General features: G+C 35.9%; 1 protein-coding gene across 1 annotated transcript; it reads left to right on the top strand.

Annotated features, from left to right (window-relative positions):
- The first annotated feature begins 15,924 nt into the window (after positions 1-15,924).
- On the top strand, positions 15,925-17,194 carry LOC104095584 (branchpoint-bridging protein). Its single transcript, XM_033655938.2, has one exon. The coding sequence runs from the start codon at positions 16,446-16,448 to the stop codon at positions 16,923-16,925; it is 480 nt and encodes a 159-aa protein (XP_033511829.1). The 5' UTR covers positions 15,925-16,445; the 3' UTR covers positions 16,926-17,194.
- Positions 17,195-20,161: the final 2,967 nt, after the last annotated feature.

Here is a 20,161-nt window from a genome sequence, read left to right as displayed (position 1 = left end):
TGGAGACATGCATGGTGGAGAATTCAGGATGTTAGAATTGTGCTCTAAGGCTTATTTGCTTAAATAAATGGGAGAATTTTAAGATTGGCTCGAGTTAATGTGCTCAACTGGGTGTGGTATCACGGGTAGGTGCACGAGGTGTTAAACGGTAATTTTGGATAACTCCAGAACACTCCTTAGCACGTTCGAGGACGAACGTATATTTAAGTGGGAGAGAATGTAACGACCCAACCTGTCGTTTTGACTTTTAGAACCCCCTTCCCCTAAATAAAACTTCCAGTATGTTCTTTAAATGATTTATGACTTGTGGGGATGGTTGGTTCGAGTTTTGGAAGTGTTTGGGTTGAAATCGGAACACTTGGTTCCTTAAGTTGGCTTTAAAAGGCCAAGTTTGACTTTGGTCAATATTTTGAGAAAACAGATTCGGATCAGTGTTTTGGCAGTTTCGGTAGGTCCATATCGTGATTTGGGACTTGGGCGTATACCCGGAATCAAATTCCGAGGTCCCTAAATTGAGATATGGAATTTTGATGAAAAATTAAAATGTTTAAATTCAAATAGTGACCGGATGTCTAATTATGTGAAAACCACCCCAGAATAGAATTTTGATGATTCCAACAGCTCTGTATGGTGATTTTGGACTTAGGAGCGTGTTCGGAATTTTATTTGGAAGTCCGTAGTTAAATTAGGCTTGAAATGGCTAAAAACAAGAATTTAAGTTTGGAAGTTTGACCGAGGAGTTGACTTTTTGATACCGGAGTCGGAATCCAGTTTCAAAATTTTTCTTAGCTCCGTTATGTCATTTATGACTTGTGTGTAAAATTTGAGGTCAATCGGACTTGTTTTGATAGGCTTCGGCATCGAATGTAGAAGTTGGAAATTTCATAAGACTAAAGTTTCAAGTGAGTTCGCACAAGATCCAACTTTGAACGAGAATATATACACATATATATGGCGTTATGTGATGATCTACCTATCAAATGAAATATCTTCGAGTCTAATTTCTAACGCTTTTAACCGTTCATCATTCGGACATTCCTACAAGAAGTTATGATCAAATACCCAAAGGTTGTCCTGTAGCTCGCTACAGAGCTCGCAAGGCCAGGTGTAAGACCAGGCTTTAGCCTGGCGAGGCCAGGTGTAATACCAGGCTTTAGCCTGGCGAGGCCAGCCAAAAGCCAGGCTTAACCAGGCTTTAGCCTGGTGAGGCCAGGCCTGTCGCATGCTAAGACCAGGCTTTAGCCTGGCGAGGCCAGGTCTGTAGCCTGGTCCGGAATTTTTGGAGTATCCATTCTTCTATTGTTATAACCCAACCCAACTTCGATAAATAATACTTGAAGCTCATTTTGGAGCAAAAATCTGATATTTTTAGAGAGAAGGGAGAGCGTTCTAGAGAGAGGAAGAAGCTCAAGTACTTTGTTCATCAAGATCTTGTTCAAGCTTTGAAATCCAACAAGGAAATATCACAAGATCTTCACCCAAGAGGTAAGGTTCTAACCCCTAGTCTTCAATTTCGAGTTTGGGTAAAGATGGGTGATTAAGAGTATGATTCTTGGGTGTAATAGTATCATTTATACATATCAATAAGGTTTATGAAAAGATTGTTGAGTTCAAATGGGTATAGATTGGGTTGAAAATGGTAGAAATCTTCAAAAACTTTAATTGAAGATTTGAGGGTCGAGTTAATGTCGGAATTTGGTGAAATTTGTATGGTTGGACTCGTAATTGAATGGGTAGTCGGATTTCATAAGTTTCGCCAGATTTTGAGATGTGGGCCCCACGGACGAATTTTTAATTAATTTCAAGATTTTTATTAAAAATGTAGTGTTTTCTTATAGAATTGATTCCTATAATTTTTAATGATTGTATCAAATTATTTTGGCTAGATTCGAGCCATACACATTTGGATTATCGTGGAAAAGGCCTTATAGTGGATTAAATTGGAGCAAGACGAGGTAAGTCTCTGGTCTAATCTTGTGAGGGAGAAATTACCTCATAAGGAGTAAATTAAATAATTATTGATAATTTCGGGGGCTACGTACGCACGAGGTGACGAGAGTCCGTACGTAGCTACTATTAATGCTAAAGTCCGGGTAGTTTAGGACTCAAAGCATGAATTGCTTGTGTAAATTATATTCTTTGTTTAATTTTTATATATATTTATATATATATATATATATATATATATGAATACATTGTGAATTTTCAGATAAAGATATTAAAGGATAGAAACCTTATATGCTTGATTTTCTATTTAAATTAATTAATTATTAAAAGAAATTATTCTTCCTCCCGAATTTATCTCTTAATAAATATACTCTCCTTCCGGAGGTACATAAGAAAATGTCCTCCTTTCTTGTGGAGCGGGCCGAACGCCTCGGCAGGATAGATGCATCTATGGATCGTGTCGCACGTCCCTCGGCAGTGTACACGAAACTCTGGATCGGGCCGTACGTCCTTGGCAGAAATCGTGCTTAATAATAATAATAATAATTACACGATACTTTGACGGTTTATTGCAGCTTGTAAAGCTATTTGATAAATTGGAAATTCATTGAAATTGAAATTTGCAGCTTGTAAAGCTATTTGATAAATTTGAAATTTATTGAAATTGAATTGAAATTTGCAGCTTGTAAAGCTATTTGATAAATTAGAAATTCATTGAAATTGAATTGCAGCTTGTAAAGCTATTTGATAAATTGAAAATTCATTGAAATTGAATTGCAGCTTGTAAAGCTATTTGATAAATTGGAATTTTTATTGAAATTGAAGGATTTAATATATATATATATATATTGAGAATTATTGCGTTTTGAAAGAATTTAATTATTTCTGTTGTATATATATATATATTGAGAATTGTTGCATTTTGAAAGAATTTAATTAGTTCTGTTGGTTAAATAAATTATTGTTATATTCTGTGAATCATGCTGATTTAAATATTCTAGTTTATTTCAATTATTATTATTGACCCATAGTGAGTGTCAAAGTCGGTCATCTCGTCTCTACCACTTCGAGATTAGGCTTGATACTTACTGAGTACACGTTGTTTACGTACTCATACTACACTTGCTGCACTTTTTGTGCAGGATGTGAGATAGGTACTAGTGGAGGACCTATCATCACATATCCACGCCATCCCGAGGTATAGTGGTGAGCTGCCTTTCTGAGTCGTTCTGTAGCTACCAGTGTCTCTTCTTATATTTACATTCTGTCTATTTCATTTCAGACAGTATTTGGAGTTTTGTATAATCTACTAGATGCTCATGCACTTGTGACACCGGGTCTTGGCACACACATTGATAGAATTTGGTATTTTATGATTTTCTTGGATTAAAAGTTTAATCAATATATGTTTGATTTATCAGTTGGCTTGCCTAGCTGTAGTGTTGGGCGCCATCACGACCTATAGGTGAAATTGGGTCGTGACACATGTCATGTTTTCATTGAAGTCTGCATGTACTCCCAGATAAGTCCTTCCTTAATTTATGTTCCCCGAAAGGGACACCTCTTGTTTAAACTCATTCTCCATTTCATTATTGTTTTCTTTAAATCCCTTTCGGTATAACTTCGTGTCAAAATAAAGACAAAGAAAGGCTGGTAAGATCGATTACAGGGCTCTTGTTCGAAGCTAACAGATACATTGAAAAGGCAACCAACCTAGCAGGGGCATCAAGTCAACCCCGACTGGCCATGGTGGCTCATGCTTTGAAATCAAAAACTCTCGAAAGGAGGAAATAAAATTGAAAGTGCCTACAGGGGAAAAATGAAGTTGAAAATGTTAAGTCCCAAGTGGCTAATCGTTTTGGCAAAGTTTGAAAGCCAAAGGTTCCCCAATTCTCTGAAATTGAAAGTTTTGGAGGAAAGAAGTCGAAAGTGAAATGCCACAAAGGCAAAATAAAGTTGAAAAGGTTAAATCCCACGTGACCAACTGTCATGTAAAAGTTTGAAAAGTCAAAGGCTCTTTGGGGCCAGAAATGCAAGTGGTATTCAGGAAACATCTAGGGGTAGGTTGAAATTATCATCAAAAGAAGATGGGCACAAAGCTAATTTGCCAAAGACATCAAGACCACACACCGACCACCACTTTTAAAACTCACAATTTTTCTTTCTTTTGAAGCAAGAACAAAGCAATGCAGAATGGCAATTCTTAAAGGACGAATGTCACCAAAGGTAGGTTTCCACAAAATCTCTATTTTCTTTTATTTTAAGCATGCATCACTATTGTTCATACAGATCATATTTCCGGGTAGAAGTACTTTTTGCTCAGGTTATTTTTTGTAGCTTAACCCAGGCAGAACCTTTTTCGCCTAGGGGGATCTAGCTCATATTTCCAGGTAAAAGAGCTCTTCGCCCATGTTTATTTTTTGTAGCTTAACCCAGGTAGAACCTTTTCGCCTAGGGGGATCCAGCTTATAGTTCCGGGTAGAAGTACTCTTCGCACAGGCTATTTTTCGTAGCTTAACCCAGGTAGAACCTTTTGCCTAGGGGGATCCAGCTCATAGTTCCGGGTAGAAGTACTCTTTGCCCAGGCTGTTTTTCGTAGCTTAACCCAGGTAGAACCTTTTCGTCTAGGGGGATCCAGCTCATAGTTTTCGGGTAGAAGTACTCTTCGCTCAGGCTTGTTTTTCGAGCTTAACCCAGGTAGAGCCTTTTCTCCTAGGGGGATCCAGCTCATAATTTCGGGTAGAAGTACTTTTCGCTCACGTTGTTTTACGTAGCTTAACCCAGGTAGAACCTTTCCCTAGGAGGATCCAGCTCATAGTTCCGGGTAAAAGTACTCTTCGCCCAAGTTTGTTTTTAGTAGCTTAACCGAGGTAGAACCTTTTTGCCTAGGGGGATCCAACTCATAGTTCCGGGTAGAAGTACTCTTCGCCCAGGATTATTTTTCGTAGCTTAACCCAGGTAGAACCTTTTCTCCTAGTGGGATCCAGCACATAGTTCCGGGTAGAAGTACTCTTCGCTCAGGTTATTTTTCGTAGCTTAACCCAAGCATAACCTTTTTCGCCTAGGGGGATCCAGCTTAGAGTTCCGGGTAGAAGTACTCTTTGCTCAGGTTGTTTTATGTAGCTTAACCCAGGTAGAACCTTTTCGCATATGAGGATCCAGCTCATAGTTCCGGGTAAAAGTACTCTTCGCTCAGGGTGTTTTACGTAGCTTAACCCAGGTAGAACCTATTCGCCTAGGGGGATCTAGCTCATATTTCCGGGTAGATGTACTTTTCGCCCAAGCTTGTTTTTCATAGCTTAACCCAGGTAGAACCTTTTTCGCTTAGGGGGATCCAGCCCGTAGTTCCGGGTATAAGTACTCTTCGCCCAGGCTGTTTTTCGTAGCTTAACCCATGTAGAACCTTTTCGTCTATGGGGATCCAGCTTATAGTTCCGGGTAGAAGTACTCTTCGCCCAGACTATTTTTCATAGCTTAACCCAGGTAGAACCTTTTCGCCTAGGGGGATCCAGCTCATAGTTCCGGGTAGAAGTACTCTTCGCCCAGGCTTATTTTTCGTAGCTTAACCCAGGTAGAACCTTTTTGCCTGGGGGATCGAGCTTATAGTTCCGGGTAGAAGTACTCTTTGCTCAGGTTGTTTTTCATAGCTTAACCCAGGTAGAACCTTTTCACCTAGGGGGATCCAGCTCATAGTTCCGAGTAGAAGTACTCTTCGCTCAGACTGTTTTTCGTAGCTTAACCCAGATAGAACTATTTCGCCTAGGGGGATCTAGCTCATAGTTTTGGGTAGAAGTACTCTTCGCCCAGGTTATTTTACGTAGCTTAACCCAAGTAGAACATTTTTACCTAGGGGAACCAACCCCTGGTTACATCCTTTTTCAGTAATACAGGGCGCCAACCCCTGGTTACATCCTTTTTCAGTAATACAGGGCGCCAACCCCTGGTTATATCCCTTTCAATAATACAGGATGCCAACCTCTGGTTACATTCCTTCTCAGTAATACAGGGTACCAACCCTTGGTTGCATTCCTTTTCAGTAATATAGGGTGCCAACACATGGTTACATTTCCTTTTAGTAACATAGGGTACACCACTCCCTAGTTGATTTTAGCTTAAATGCAGGGTACATCACTCCCTGATATCATTGCCAATATATGGTATACCATTCCCTGGCCATATTTTCCCAACATAAGGTACACCAATCCTTAGTTGAGACATCTTTTTGAGAATAAAGGAACACCATCCAAAAAAGAAAAAAACATAAAATTACACACACAAAAAATCATCATGATCTTTTCAGGGTACACCATTCCCGATTTTTTATTATTTTTAATAATGAAGTAGTATAGAGTTTTGTTACAAATAACTCACGAAACTTTTCTAATGAAAACTGGGGCAGAAAAATTTCGTTCGTTTGTTTGTTTTGATGTCTGAGCAGGTTCTACCTCGAGGCACATGGTTCGAGATGACCAAAAGAAGAATTCTCAATCTAGAATAAAGAAAAGAAAAGGAAAAAAAGTGAATCCAAATGCAGAAGCAAATGGAAAGGATATGGATTGCTCAAAACATGACTGAAGTTACGAGCTTTACATTTCCCGTTTTGATCAGAAGAAGTCGTAGAAGAATGAACTAGCATCTGCAGCTAGCAAACATCAAGGTTCAAATCAAAAGTCTGCATGATTCTCCTTTCAAGATTCAAGATCAAGATTCAGAAGACTTATAGATATGAATCTTGTAACTCATAGTTGATATGCTTGTTTAGTTTCTTTTTGATTTTGATGTAATAGCAGGACCACAGACCAGAACTTCGACGGAACCTCACTTGACTTTCCAACTCATCATTCCATCATTTTTTTTGAACTACACGTGACTCGATTCTCTTATAACCCGGGATATGTAGGCTTTCCAAAACCAGGACTCGGTCACACTCTCCTTCTTTTACTTCTATTCCCTTTTAAATAATGGCCGGGTCAAAAAACTTGTCTAGTTTGTTCTTTGTCTGAAAACTCTTCGTGTTTTCAGTCAAAGAGGGGCAGCTGTAGACATGTAATTTTTGATCCTCCCCGAAAATTTATACATTTTAGTGCTTAAATATTTATTTTAGGTATAATATTGCTATTTTGACTACTTTTGAACTTTTTGCTTTATATTCCCTTTAAATGAAAACTACAAAAATATTTTTTTTATTCTATCTAATTGGTATTTTATTTAGTTAATTTTAGTTATCTTATTTTTGGCAAAAATTAAAATCGGCAAAAAATAGTCACATGGCAATTAGGATTTTAATTTCTTCTTTCCCATTCTTGGCACGATGATTTTTCAAAAGAAATAGAAAAATATATTTTTTTCTTGGTTTTATTTAATATTAGGAAGTTTAGATTTGTGAAATAATTTTTAAAAAATTATAGTTAGTTATACTGTTTTATGGTCAAATATTTTAGATGTTGCATTTTGCAAATCTTCTATCTTTAATAAATGAAATGAATCTAAAAGATAAGAAGAAGATTCCATTTTTATCATATTTTAACAAATTCTCACTTGCACTCACATAACAAGCAGACAAAGTGCCTTCATATTTTTATTTTTGAATTGATTTTCCATTTTAGAGGGACGATCTTATCATTTTAGAGTGGCCCTTTTCATTGTTGGGTGGGGACCACACACTTTCTTCACACATTTTCCTTTCTTCTTGCCCAAGCACTTCACATGGAAAAAAGATACATACCCATCATTCATTAAAGGAGGGGAGAAAGAGAAGAAAAGAGAGAGAGAGAAGGGAATTGAAAGAATTTTGTTTTCTTTTTCTATGCTAAGAAAATTTCTACTCGTGTCATTCTTTCTTCGTCTCTCTTTTTCGAAAAATATAGCTATTCATAAACCAAAACCCAACAAAAATACTTCATAACATCCCCTTTTACACGCCAAAAAGTGAAGTCAATAGTCGAGGTTGAAGATTCCGTTGGAGCTCCGTTCACTAGGTTTGATGATATTTGTCGCTTATGCTTTTTCGACGTTCGTCTGAGTTATTGTACCTGTTCTTGGAGACTCATTTAATTGGAAATTTTGCATTAAAAGTTTATTCTTCCCTCTGTTTTTTTTATCTTATTTCATGTGATTTTATTTATTTGCCTTTAAACTTTATAAATAATAATGTAAGTTAGTCCTTAAATGCTATATGCTTAATCATGTTTTTTGGAAATATGGTATTCAAACTTGCTTTAAAGTTGGGAAGATTTGGACCCTAATGAGTTTGGGCTTCAATTGTTGGGTTGTAGGGTATTGGTATATGATGGTTTATTTATTCAAATATCTAAAATCATATACATCTTCCACAAGTAATTCCATAATTCATGGCCTTCACAATAATCTCAAACTTAGGAAAGAAATAAATCACGAATGCGCTAGAATCTTAATTATTTGAATCACCGTGATTATGTATACGTTCGCGTGACATAATTACGATTCCCAAAACTAAAATCAAGGTATGAGTTCGCGCAACTTTGGGAGAAACAATCTTAAATATAATAAAAATGCTATTAATTGTTTGCATGTACACGTGGCATGAGTTTTACACAATAAACAAAACAGATTCACACACGTGATTCGTTTCAAAGATAATTTCATATTTTAATATAAAAGCGGATATATAAAACATGAATACCAATAAATCACAGTTTATCTAAAATTAATTCAAGCCAAGTTGTAGTCAATAAAGCAACCGTGCTAGAACCACGAGACTCGGGGAATGCCTTACACTTTCTCCCCGGTCAACAGAATTCTTTACCCGGACTTTATTTTCGCAGAGCAATAATAATAGAGTCAAACCTTCCTTTGACTAGGGATTCAAATAAAAGATGACTTGGATCACCCAAAAACTCAATTCTAAGTGGCGACTCTGTAAATAAAATATTCCCTACTCAAGTTTGTCACTTTAATTGGAAAAACCCAACAATGCACATAATATTCTTTTTGGGGTAAAAAGAGGTGTGACAACAGTCATCATCTAAACATATGTCTCCGAGTCCCGTTTGTATTTTCCTTTTCAGGAAATGGACCACAAGCAAGGAGTAATCGAGTGTTCGAGATTTCATACTTCAAAGCTGCAACATTGGGGGGACTACACATATAGAAGCCTGAAACTTTGAAGAAAACTTGGAAAGGCATAAGCTTGCAAAAAGGGACATGAGTTACGAGTTTTAGGCCAAAAATTAATCACGGGATAATTGACCCGATTTTGAATTTAAAAAATCTATTACAAAGAAAGCAGTTATGAAAGTGTTGTATGCATAAATGTTGTACAAAGTATTATATCCTCGAGGCGTGTATTCAAAAAAGTCCAACTCACATATAGTGTCAGCTTATCCTAGAGAATCTCATAATCCTTCTCCCACTGGTTAATCTCAGCTCTCAATTCTTCTTTATCTGCTTCAGAGGCATCATAGGCTGTATTCAGAGGGGCAAGTGATCTTTCTAAGAACTGAATCTTATCAGTAGAGGCACGGAGATATTCCTAAGTTTGAGTAAGAGTTTGAACCAGCTCTACCGCATAAACCTCATTTTGATTAAGAAGTTCTTTCAAACTCCTTATTTCTTCAGCTGCCTTAGAAAGTTTTTCAGCAAAGGAGGACTCAAGGATGTCCTTATCCTTACCAACTTGACTAGAAGAAGCTTTCTCAATCGCTAATTCAACGGCAATCATTTTCATTTATTGCTCTAAAGCATTCTTCTCCTCTGTCAAAACTTATTTCTCCAATTGAAGACCCTCAAATTGCCCTTTTCAATTATCAGTCTCGGTGCGGTAATCAATAACCTGTTGATCCGCATGAACAACCCTTTTCATGAGTTTCGTAACAATCAAGTTGATCTGCAAAGAAAGAGAAGGAGTTATGGATAGACAAAAAGAAGAGAAAAAGGAAATATAATTAAACTCGTACCTTCAAAAAAGAATGAACAATATCATTCATCAAGGTCAACGAGCTATGACTTTCCAACTTCGACTTCTCCGTAGGACCTATCAAAGGTTTCAACCACACATCGGCTTGGCCCGATTTCCTCAATAAGTTTCCATTTTCAGGAACCTCAACAACAACTTTCTTCATTGGCTTCTTGCTACTATAAGTTTCAACTTCTACATGAGGAGTAGTAGCCACGGGAATGGCAGATGAGGTAGAAGCAGCCAAGGGGGTAGCATCAGAAGTAACTTCAGGTAAGGGCACGCGAGGATTAACGGGGACTGATTTTGGAAAGGAGGCGAGGGGCAATTCCTCAGAAATAGGGCCAAAAGCTTCATCACCTTCGAAGCCATGAGCAAATAATTTTTCAACAGAATCTTGAGGGGGATCATTAACTTCTTCATCAGAGATCACCAACTGGGCACTCACTGGCTCATTTGTGAGACTGAAGGGAGTTGAACTTGGTAGAAGTTCGTGAGAAGGAGTATTTTCATCATCAGAAATCACGCGTCTACGAGCACGTGGACTTCTCTCCAAAGATTATTCTTCCATGTCTTCTTCACCATCAGAGCCACGGGCTCCATCAATCTTTCTTTTTGAAGAAGAGCTCAAAATTCTTTCCTAAGCAAGAGTCACGGAAAGCCTTATGGAAGAAACAGATGCGGACTAATACCATGAATGAAAAATCCTAGCAAAGAAAAAAGACAAGATAAGAAACTCTTGAATTAATAAGGGAAAGGAAAGGAAAGATAGTAAGCGAAAAAAGTACCGTGTGTTTTCACTTTCCAACCAAATCTGTGTGAAAGGTATTTCCAAGATCTTTTCTCCATAGGATCAACAGTTAGAAACTTATCTACCCAAGCACGAAAGTTAGGAATTTCCTCGAAAACTTCCATGGTTGCTGAAAAAGTAGGCACGTTATCACATGAGTTTCTTTAAAAAAAAATCAAGGGGTAAAAACTTACGTGCAAAATTCTATTTTTCTAGAAAAGGCATATTTTCTTCACCCACCAGAGCACTAGTGGAAGCAGCAACAAAACGAGCATACTAACCACGGTCTCTGTCATCTTCAGGGCTAACCACTTCTAGCCACAAGGGATAAAACTCCTTCACGAAATAGTTTAGGAGAGTAAAGATGAAGCAAGTGCCGGAAAGTAAAAGGCATAGAATGCAGATCTGATAAATAACGAAGGCATGCAACAACCCTTCAAATAATGGGGCCAATTTGTCCAAGACACACATTGAAGTAACGGCAGAATTCTATGATTACTGGATCGATAAGTGGTTTAAACCCTAAAGTAAGGGGGTAAGTGTAAACGAAAGAATAACCAGCTTGGTATGAAGTTATTCTCCGGTTGGAACCGGGAACTAAGACTGGAAAATATGGTTTTCAATTACATTCTCTTCGAACCAGGGAAATAAGACCAGTGGTAATCAAGGTAGGATAAAGGTCGGCAGGATTAAGTGAAGCTATGGATGAAACTTGATTTCTCATGGATTCACGATCGGATGAAAAAGAAAATTCTTGGGGAACAATCTCTGCAACTCTTGGTTCATGCACTGGTTCACTCGAGTCTCTATTCCTAGAGGAAGATCTAGGGATTAAAGGAGACCTAGGTTTAGAAGAGGAAGATTTAACAGCATTGCCATGAGAAGAGGAACCATGGTTAGACAATGAGCCTAAACTACGAAGTCTACCACCTCTCCTACTTCTAGTAGGGACAGTAGAAAGAGCGAGCTCGTCGACGATAACAACCTTGCGAGGGTCTGGTGTAGAAGAAGACATGATTATATGGAGAACTAATAAAGAGTAGATACAGAAGTAAGAAGGAAGAGTAATATAGAGAATACTGTAGAAGAGGGACTTCGAGAAATCAAAGAAGAATGAAGTATTTATAAGAAGACACAATCATCATTAAAAGAAGGTCATTATGAACCGTCATAATTAAACCGTCACTTCGTGACTGACGCAGCCGCGGTAAAACTCTAAAGAGCGCTGAAAACTTGCAGAACCAATCGTCAAGATCCACGTGGCATATGCATTGAATAGACATGACATACGAAGAAAATGCAATGATACTCGAAAAGCGGCGGCAAAGAATTTTCTGCATAAATACTTACCACTTCCCGAATATTCAATTGAAGAATATTCAGAAAGTGGGGGGACTATCTGTATTAGTGAAAAAAAGGTGTCACGCGTAGAACCTTACTGAGCTGACAAAGCATGATACATGGAACAATGGTGAAGTGACGACTGGCGTATTCCATTAATGAAATAAATGGAGCAAGGAAGATGCGGAGTAAACACCCACGAGACAGTAAAGAACAAATAATTGAGCCTAAACAACTGTTGAAGAGGCACGAGCGGAATGAATCAAGACCAAAAAGAAGGAAGATTCATGAACCAACAGTAAATAAGGAAAGAGAATCAGAGTAGTTACAAGGCCTTTACAGTTACGAATGTGTCAGTTATGATTATCAACCATAACGAGCAATTAATACTATTAATGCTCATAATGAGTTCGTCATAAATAGGGGAAAACGTTACAATTGGATATTCCTATATAAGGATATAGAATCTCACTTGTAAGGACAAGTTTCGAGCACTATTAAAATATACTTACATTTTCTTGCTTCAAAAAAGCCTTCTACGTAATTTGAGGGATAGATTATCATTTCATTCCTTATCTCTTTTTTACTAATTCACATTGTTATTTTTATTTCTTTTCAAGCGGATTGTTGAGGAAGTAAAGTATTATTTGGTTATTAGTAGCCCGATTTCTTCTAAATATAAACTTTGACCAAAGATCCTATATTTTGGTTAAACAATGAGTTCTCACTAGTCCAAATCACCCAAAACAAAATTAATGAAAAAGAAGAGAGACACTTACGTGCAATCAAATTCTTCTACTCGGGAAGGTAGGAATTCATATAAAAGTATTCAGAAGAATATTAAAATGTCACACTTAGAATTTAAACATATGAACTAATTAAAGCAATTTTGAACCTGTTGCTGCTGTAATGTAATAAAAGTCCCCTATATATAAAGGGAATTCAATGATTTATTTATAATATAAAATAAGTCATTTTATTATTTACACGTAGTTCTGCTCCTGCCTACTTTCTATGATCCAATCACGCTCTTTACTTCCTACATGTGAGCGTATGAATGAATAAGATAAGGCGAAGCGCGAAGGAAATGGATGTGTGAGCGATTGAAAGAATTCTTGTGTGTTTGTATTGTAGACAAACATGGAGAGTTGAATATTGAAGTCCCATTTGCGTGCCATGTTCACTTCACCACGGACGATGGACATTGCCCAATTTATTTTTATTTTTTTTTGCTTTTTCCTTTAAGATTATATATAAGATTATATTGGTTTTACTTTGATTTTTTTTAGGTCTGAGAAGGAAAGTATTTCAGTGACGTGCTCGTGCTTCCTCGTTGAACGAAATTTTTCCAAAATGTAAATAACTTATTAACTCATGTTTCTGACTCTTCAGTAAAAGTAGTTTAGATTAGGAAAACTTACCCAAATATCTCAAATAAGTCTCAACTTACCAGCCTCTAGCCATTAATCATAAACTTATCAAAACTAGCTAAGCACATATAAAAATTGAAATACCAAATAAATAAGGTTCTTTCTCTCAAAGAATCACATGCAAAAATCTCCTTCTATATTTTTAAACATGATTAGCAGCATTAGATACAAGACGGAAAGGAAATTTCATGGATGAGGTAGCAAATAAGGTGATGAAATACAAAACAAAAATACAATATTCCAAAAATCTAAGCGAAAAAGGAATTTTTTCAATGGATATAGTTGAAATTCATTGAAAACATATAGATAAGTGAATATACAAAATTTGAGGAATATTGGAGGTGATTTGGACTGGTTTTGTATCAAAATTCCTAATTAAATCGAGTTCAAAAACTTCTTCTGCGATACATGTATCACGCATGTATCTCACACACAAGTATACATATGATACACAATTGATACAAATATGATACATATGTGATACACAGTGTGATACACATATCGTTTTTTTCATGTTCAAATTTTACTTCGAACTTTCAATTCAAACCACCGCAAAACTTCACCATATTAGTAATATTTGGCTAATATTAGTAATATTTTGTGAATTGACCAATTTTGGTAATGAGCTACTTATAAATGGACATAATTGGTAGTTTTCCTTTAAATTACAGTTCATTTGAATGGTTGTTACCCATCGTATTGTATTGTATCGTTATCCCGAAACAATGTTTGTTTTGATTGTTTATTTAAAATTGATTGTATCGTATTGTTAAATCCATTATTCCGGAACAACCAAAAATCTCATTTTATGAAATAACCGATTTGATGTGGTGTGATCGTTTCCTATTTTCTTTTCCAATTATGCTCTTACTTATTACTATAATTCAATTTTTTCCTTTATATTTTTTTTTTTAACTCCAAATCTCCAACCTATTAACATACTTTGTCTTCATCCATCCTTTTTAGAGTTGGTTGGCCCTGTTCTTTTTATTCAAGTCTCCATTCGATTTTTTGTCTCTTTACATTATTTTATTTTTTTTGGTTGCTAATAGTAGTTAACCTTTTCTTCAGGTTTTTGCTCTTATTTTCAATCTACGTAATTAATGATAAATTAGTAGAAAGAAGTTTTCTTAAATTATTTTTATGTGTAATTCTTGATAAATTTTATCTAAAATAATTGCAGGTATTTTGGTGAACTTATAAGTTACAGTACAGTACGATACAGTCAAACCAAACAACAAAAATATTATTTAACAATAGCAAACGATACAATCTATTCAAACGTTGTATCCATAAAATGATACAATACAATACATTATAAAACGATGGGTAACAATGATCCAAACATAGTGTTAGTTGAAGCCATGTTTATTTTTATGGACGTTACAATAGTTAATCTAAAAATAAGATTTTCTGGATGAAAAGATAAAACTTTGCCTAAACAAATGCGAATCTGAGTATAGTAAAACACTTGTGTGAAGGAATTTGATTTAGGACTCTCTTCTACATCCTCATTATAAAACACTTTTGGGAAGGAATAATGATTTAGGAAACGTATTATTTACACATGAAAATAAAAACTTATTATTTACTGGACCAAAATCGGAATTATTTTCTTTACTAATTATCTGTTCTTCAGTACCATATCTTACAATGTTGTTAGGTCCGACTTAACTAGCACAGTGGATTGCAGTGGGAACGGTCTCTATTAAAGATTATTCAGTAATAACAGCAAGAGGATGTCCTCGTACACAAAATTCTTAATATGATACGTTAAAGAAGTGCTTAAATGCTGCAAAATGTAAAGGTAAGCATCAAATAAATAGAAAACAATCAAGAATATTCACTAAGGAACAAGAATCTAGGCAGCTCCATGTTCCATTATGATAGTTCAATTTGTATTTTGCCCCCACCTTTAATTTGTTCTCATTTTGCATATTATTAAGCAATACATATTTTTATTACAACAATAACAATTATTACGGTTCAGTTCCAAACAAATTTAGATTGACTATATGATTTTTCATTGATATATTACCCATTTATCTTTGTTTGTATAGGTTTACTCACATTGTCAGTTCAAAATTCAAATAAAGGGGATGTGATAGACTGACAATTGACATCATAAAATTAGTTAATTCATGATAAATTCTTACTTATTTCGTTAACTAATTTTTATTATAAAAAGTCTATTAAAGAAAAGACTAATTGCACAATTAACGACTTGCCCCCGATATTTACTTCAAACCAATAGAATCATAGTAGCATATGTCTGTACATAGAATTATATCCCTCAATATTGATTAATGATCAATTAATATATTTTTTTTTAATTTATTAAATTAATATAGTTAGTTGAATTACTTTGGTCTAAACACCAGAAATATTTACTCTAATTGCACTATTGTATTTCTATATATGGGAACATATTATTTTAAGTTGGTATGTGGGTGTATTTGTGTACCAATTAAGATAGGCACAAATATAATGAAGGGGATACCAGTTAAGAGATTACAGAGCAGCCGGTGAAATCGTGAATTGATTTCCCAAATTAGACCAACCGTTGAATCCCACCTACGCTTCCCACTTCTCTCTCTTTCCTTCGTTGGCCCCCCATTTCTGCATCTTCGCCATTTCTGAAAGAAACGGGGGATCACGACCATTTTATGGGAAGAACAAAATTCTCATCAACAACAAAAATAAGCAGCATTTGATTATCCCATTTATGGATCTCTGAAGAAAAAATAAATCTTCCCAATCTACCCTTTTCCTAATTCTTCAATATCAACATTTCGAGGTTACTCTTTTGGAACATTTTAGCTGTTTCTTCAAGATCAGGGAAAACAAATTACCTGGGGAGCAAAGGTTTTAAGGTCTTTCGATTTTCCAAACCCTAGATTCGAATTTGGGGAAAATAATTGGGGGATTTGGGTCCGGCCCAAATGGAAGGAAGCTTGGGAGGACTTAAATTTTGTTGAAGATTTGATTTTTCCCCATGTAATGTATGGATCGGACATTGTCGATTTGGGTCTTCTTCTGTTTCTTTGCTATTTCGGTGCAATCTCAGGGAAATGTAAATCCTCCCAATTCACAATCACCGCCGCCGCCACCATATTCTCCTCCGCCACCACCTCCACCGTCGCCGCCACCTCCACCATCACCTGTGCCTCCTCCCCCTCCACCTCCCCCTTTATCACCTCCCCCTTTATCACCTCCCCCGCCGCCTCCACCATCGGCTCCTCCTCCACCTCCACCTCCTCCGCCTACCCAAAGAGCTCCTCCTCCACATCACCACCAACACAAAAACCACCATAAATCTGACGTTAAAAGCCCGCCACCACCACCATCAAAAGAAAAGACGTTAAATTGGGGGAAGAGACTTGGGTTAATGTTTGTGGGCATTGCGGCGATCTTGCAAGTCTGTGTGGTGGCGTTTCTGATAATTAAGAGAAGGCAATTGTTGAAGGCTGATACTAGATTTTGAAAAGATACACATTTGTAATTTGAATTTGTTTATGGATTCCATTTCTTTGACTAATTATTTGTTAGCTTGGCGGAGCATGTTTTTATATATAGCTAGAGTGAGTTATACAGTTTGAGATTCTTTAAAACAACCAGCTTTGGCAAATGAATTATGGCAATCCATGGATTACAAAAGGATTCAGCGGAAGATTGGTGTCTGCATTTCTGTTTTCGCTCTTGTAAATTGGTAATTCTTGATTGGCATTAATTATTAGCAAAATATTTCCATTATTTTTCATTGTTCTTTTTGTTGGGATTTTGTCCATTTTTCTTCTGACATTTTATTGTGAATATTATGGTTTTGTTTATGACTGTGAATGATCTAGTGCTAATTGATGTTTCTTATCTTGTGCTTAGGCTGTTGCTTTTGGTGAACTTTTTATATAACGGGGAGCCTAAAGCTAGCTATGAAGAGATATGTTGTGCATCTTTGCTTCCTTTTTGGTGAAATATTTTTTATATTTTGTCGTGAGAGTTCTGCAATTTAGCATAAATCTACTGAGATTATTGAAGTGCAATTGTCATTGAAGTAGAGTGTGAAAAGGGCCTTTCTTCACAACCTGTTTAAGTTTGAACTAGCTCAAGTTATGCATAGGAGCTAGGAATACTTTTTGTAAGCTCAAATGCCAAATCACATACTTCTTGCATCTTCTTGATGCCTAGTATTGAGATCACTTACTTTATCAAAAAAAAGTTAGAACTAGCTCAAGTTTGAGTAATATGTGGATGAAGGGGCTAGAGTATAAAATGTTTAGGGTCCATCTAGTGTAACTTTGAGAAATATAGATGAAGGAGTTTATGTGAAGAAGAGTCGTTATTTGTTCTTGATTGCTCATATGTGAAAGAATCATTTTCAAGTTCTTAACCAGTATCATATTTTGGCTGCTTATCTTTGTTGCATGACTTAGAGTATCCAAATAGCCAGAAAATCCTGTTTTACTGCATATAAAAGGGGGTGAATTCGTTCCGAGAGTTCTTAAAACTTTTCTTAAAATCTTATGAAAGAGAGCCAACTTTATCAGTTCACTGGCATTAACTAGTTAGAAAGATGGGTAAAGTTGACCTTATAAAAAAAAACCTAGTTATAAACTAGAACTTAGTTTGACATTGGCTGCTACTGAAATTTAAATTGCATTTGTTAATATTTTTTCTTGATAAACATTAATTGAGATATGAAGTTCTGTTTACCGGCAATTATATGGCTTGATTTCATTTGTTTGTAGTTGTGTTTGTCTACAAAATGCCGGCTCTTGACTGTTAATTTTTCATATTGTAGGTCATAAATAAAAGTTTTTGCCTCCTTTGTCATATTTAAGGAACTGGCTTGGATTTGTTTTGAGGAACAATTTAAAATTCGTATTCTTTGTCCGGTAAGAAATGGACCTTGTAGGGAAGCCAGGATACTGTTGTTAGAGGCATGACTTGTCACTGTCGAGCTGTAATATTGATTTGTAGATTGAACAAACAATTCATATATGGGTATAATATAATTCAAGTATTGTCTTTGATGTGAAAAAACTGAACAGGCGGAATTACTTGGGTTTCTACATAGAATTTATCACACTTGAACAGTTATGAGCCTCACTAAATAGAGGTTGTATTTTTTTTTTTTTTTATCTGAAATATGTTTCTTTTTTGCACTATCAAGATTGTTAAATCTTTTTGTCTTCTTAAGAAGTGAAAATGAGCTTTATATCGTCTTACATGTTTGCATATTTGAGTTTAATTTTATGGCATGTACTTCATTCTGGAGATGGATACTAGCCTAAATCAAGCTGTGACTTGTGTGTAATGCTGTGCTAAGATTCAAATTTGATATCTACATGGGAACTCCTTTTTTCTTCCTTTTCTGGGTTGACTTGGAATTCTATACATATTACTGTCTTTCAACAAAGTTGCGTTTGGGCTTCAATTGTTGGCAAATTTCATGGGATGGAGTCTGTTGATTGGTGGCCCAATTACCTTTTGTTAAGTTATTATATTTGGATTGCCTCACCTTTAGAAGTCATTTTAGAGGACTGCGTTATTAGCCCAACCAGTTCCTCGTTGTAGATGCAGGGCTCTATAATCTCTATGCTGCAGTTTTATCTAGTTCCAAATGGAACGTCATCTTTGACTTGGGACAAGGATTTTTTTTTTTTTTTTTTTTAAAGATGAAAATTGTATTGATGTGCCAGAGTTGAAGATAAAATCCACTATTTGGAAATCTGAAATGAGTTGATACTACGATGGGTTCATTTGCTTTTTAGGTGTTAGTAAAACTAAGGAAGAAAACGCATCGAGGAGTGTAGAGAAAAGGAAAGAAACTTGGAGAAAAGGAAAGAAGTTTGGTTTGTAAAAAAAGAAAACAGCTTTGAATGATATTTATGAGTTAAGCTGGTGTCGCAACTGATAATCTCAAGTAAACTTTGAGAAAAGTGTATATTTAGAAATATTTGGACATTTATCAAATTGAACTAAACTTAGACTCCATGTAATGCGAAATCGCTTATGGCTTACCAGAATGTGCACCATTCTTTTTTAGAATATTAAAACTTAACGTTGATATTACCACCAAAATTTGAAGCTTTTTTCTTTGAGAATCATTTGAACAAAACTTTTGAAAGAGAGTCATTGTTCGTTGAGATATTATTCCACGGAATCAGTTAAATCTTGTCAAAGTTTCCATAACAAGGTAGGGTTGCAGCATATGAGGAAGGGCAATTGCTATTGTCCACATAATTCCTTTTTCACGATAAAGAATTGTATTGGCCAAATTGCCATGCATTTTAGCTACTTAGGAAGACAGAGAATTGTATTATACCTTTGATGCCTTTCTGGATTCGAGCTGTCAGTTGTGTCTTCTTTTAGACTTCTCCCTTTCTCCCACCATGTGCCCTTTATTAGGACCACTTTCATTAACTCAACTCCCTCATCTTTTGGGGCCATTTGCACAAATGACCTCTTTTGTGGTCACTACTTAAATTCTTTTTCCGGCATCATGTATATAACCTTCCGGTCATTTGTATCTTTTGAGCAATTTACGCATTGCTCAATTACTTTACTGTCATTAAAAGATTATTTTATAACTTTATTGTTACAGTGGAGTTTGTAACTTAATTGTCGTAGTGGATGAAATTTAGCGACCACCTCTTTTTGAGGTCACTAGTTAATTATGTTTCTTATTAGTCCAGTGGGCTAAATTTGCCTTCATACAAG

The sequence above is a fragment of the Nicotiana tomentosiformis genome, chromosome 3, assembly GCF_000390325.3.
Source record: "Nicotiana tomentosiformis chromosome 3, ASM39032v3, whole genome shotgun sequence".
Taxonomy (NCBI): Eukaryota; Viridiplantae; Streptophyta; class Magnoliopsida; order Solanales; family Solanaceae; genus Nicotiana; species Nicotiana tomentosiformis.
The sequence above is the reverse complement of the archived record's forward strand: the minus strand, read 5'-3'. Positions and strand labels throughout refer to the sequence as shown.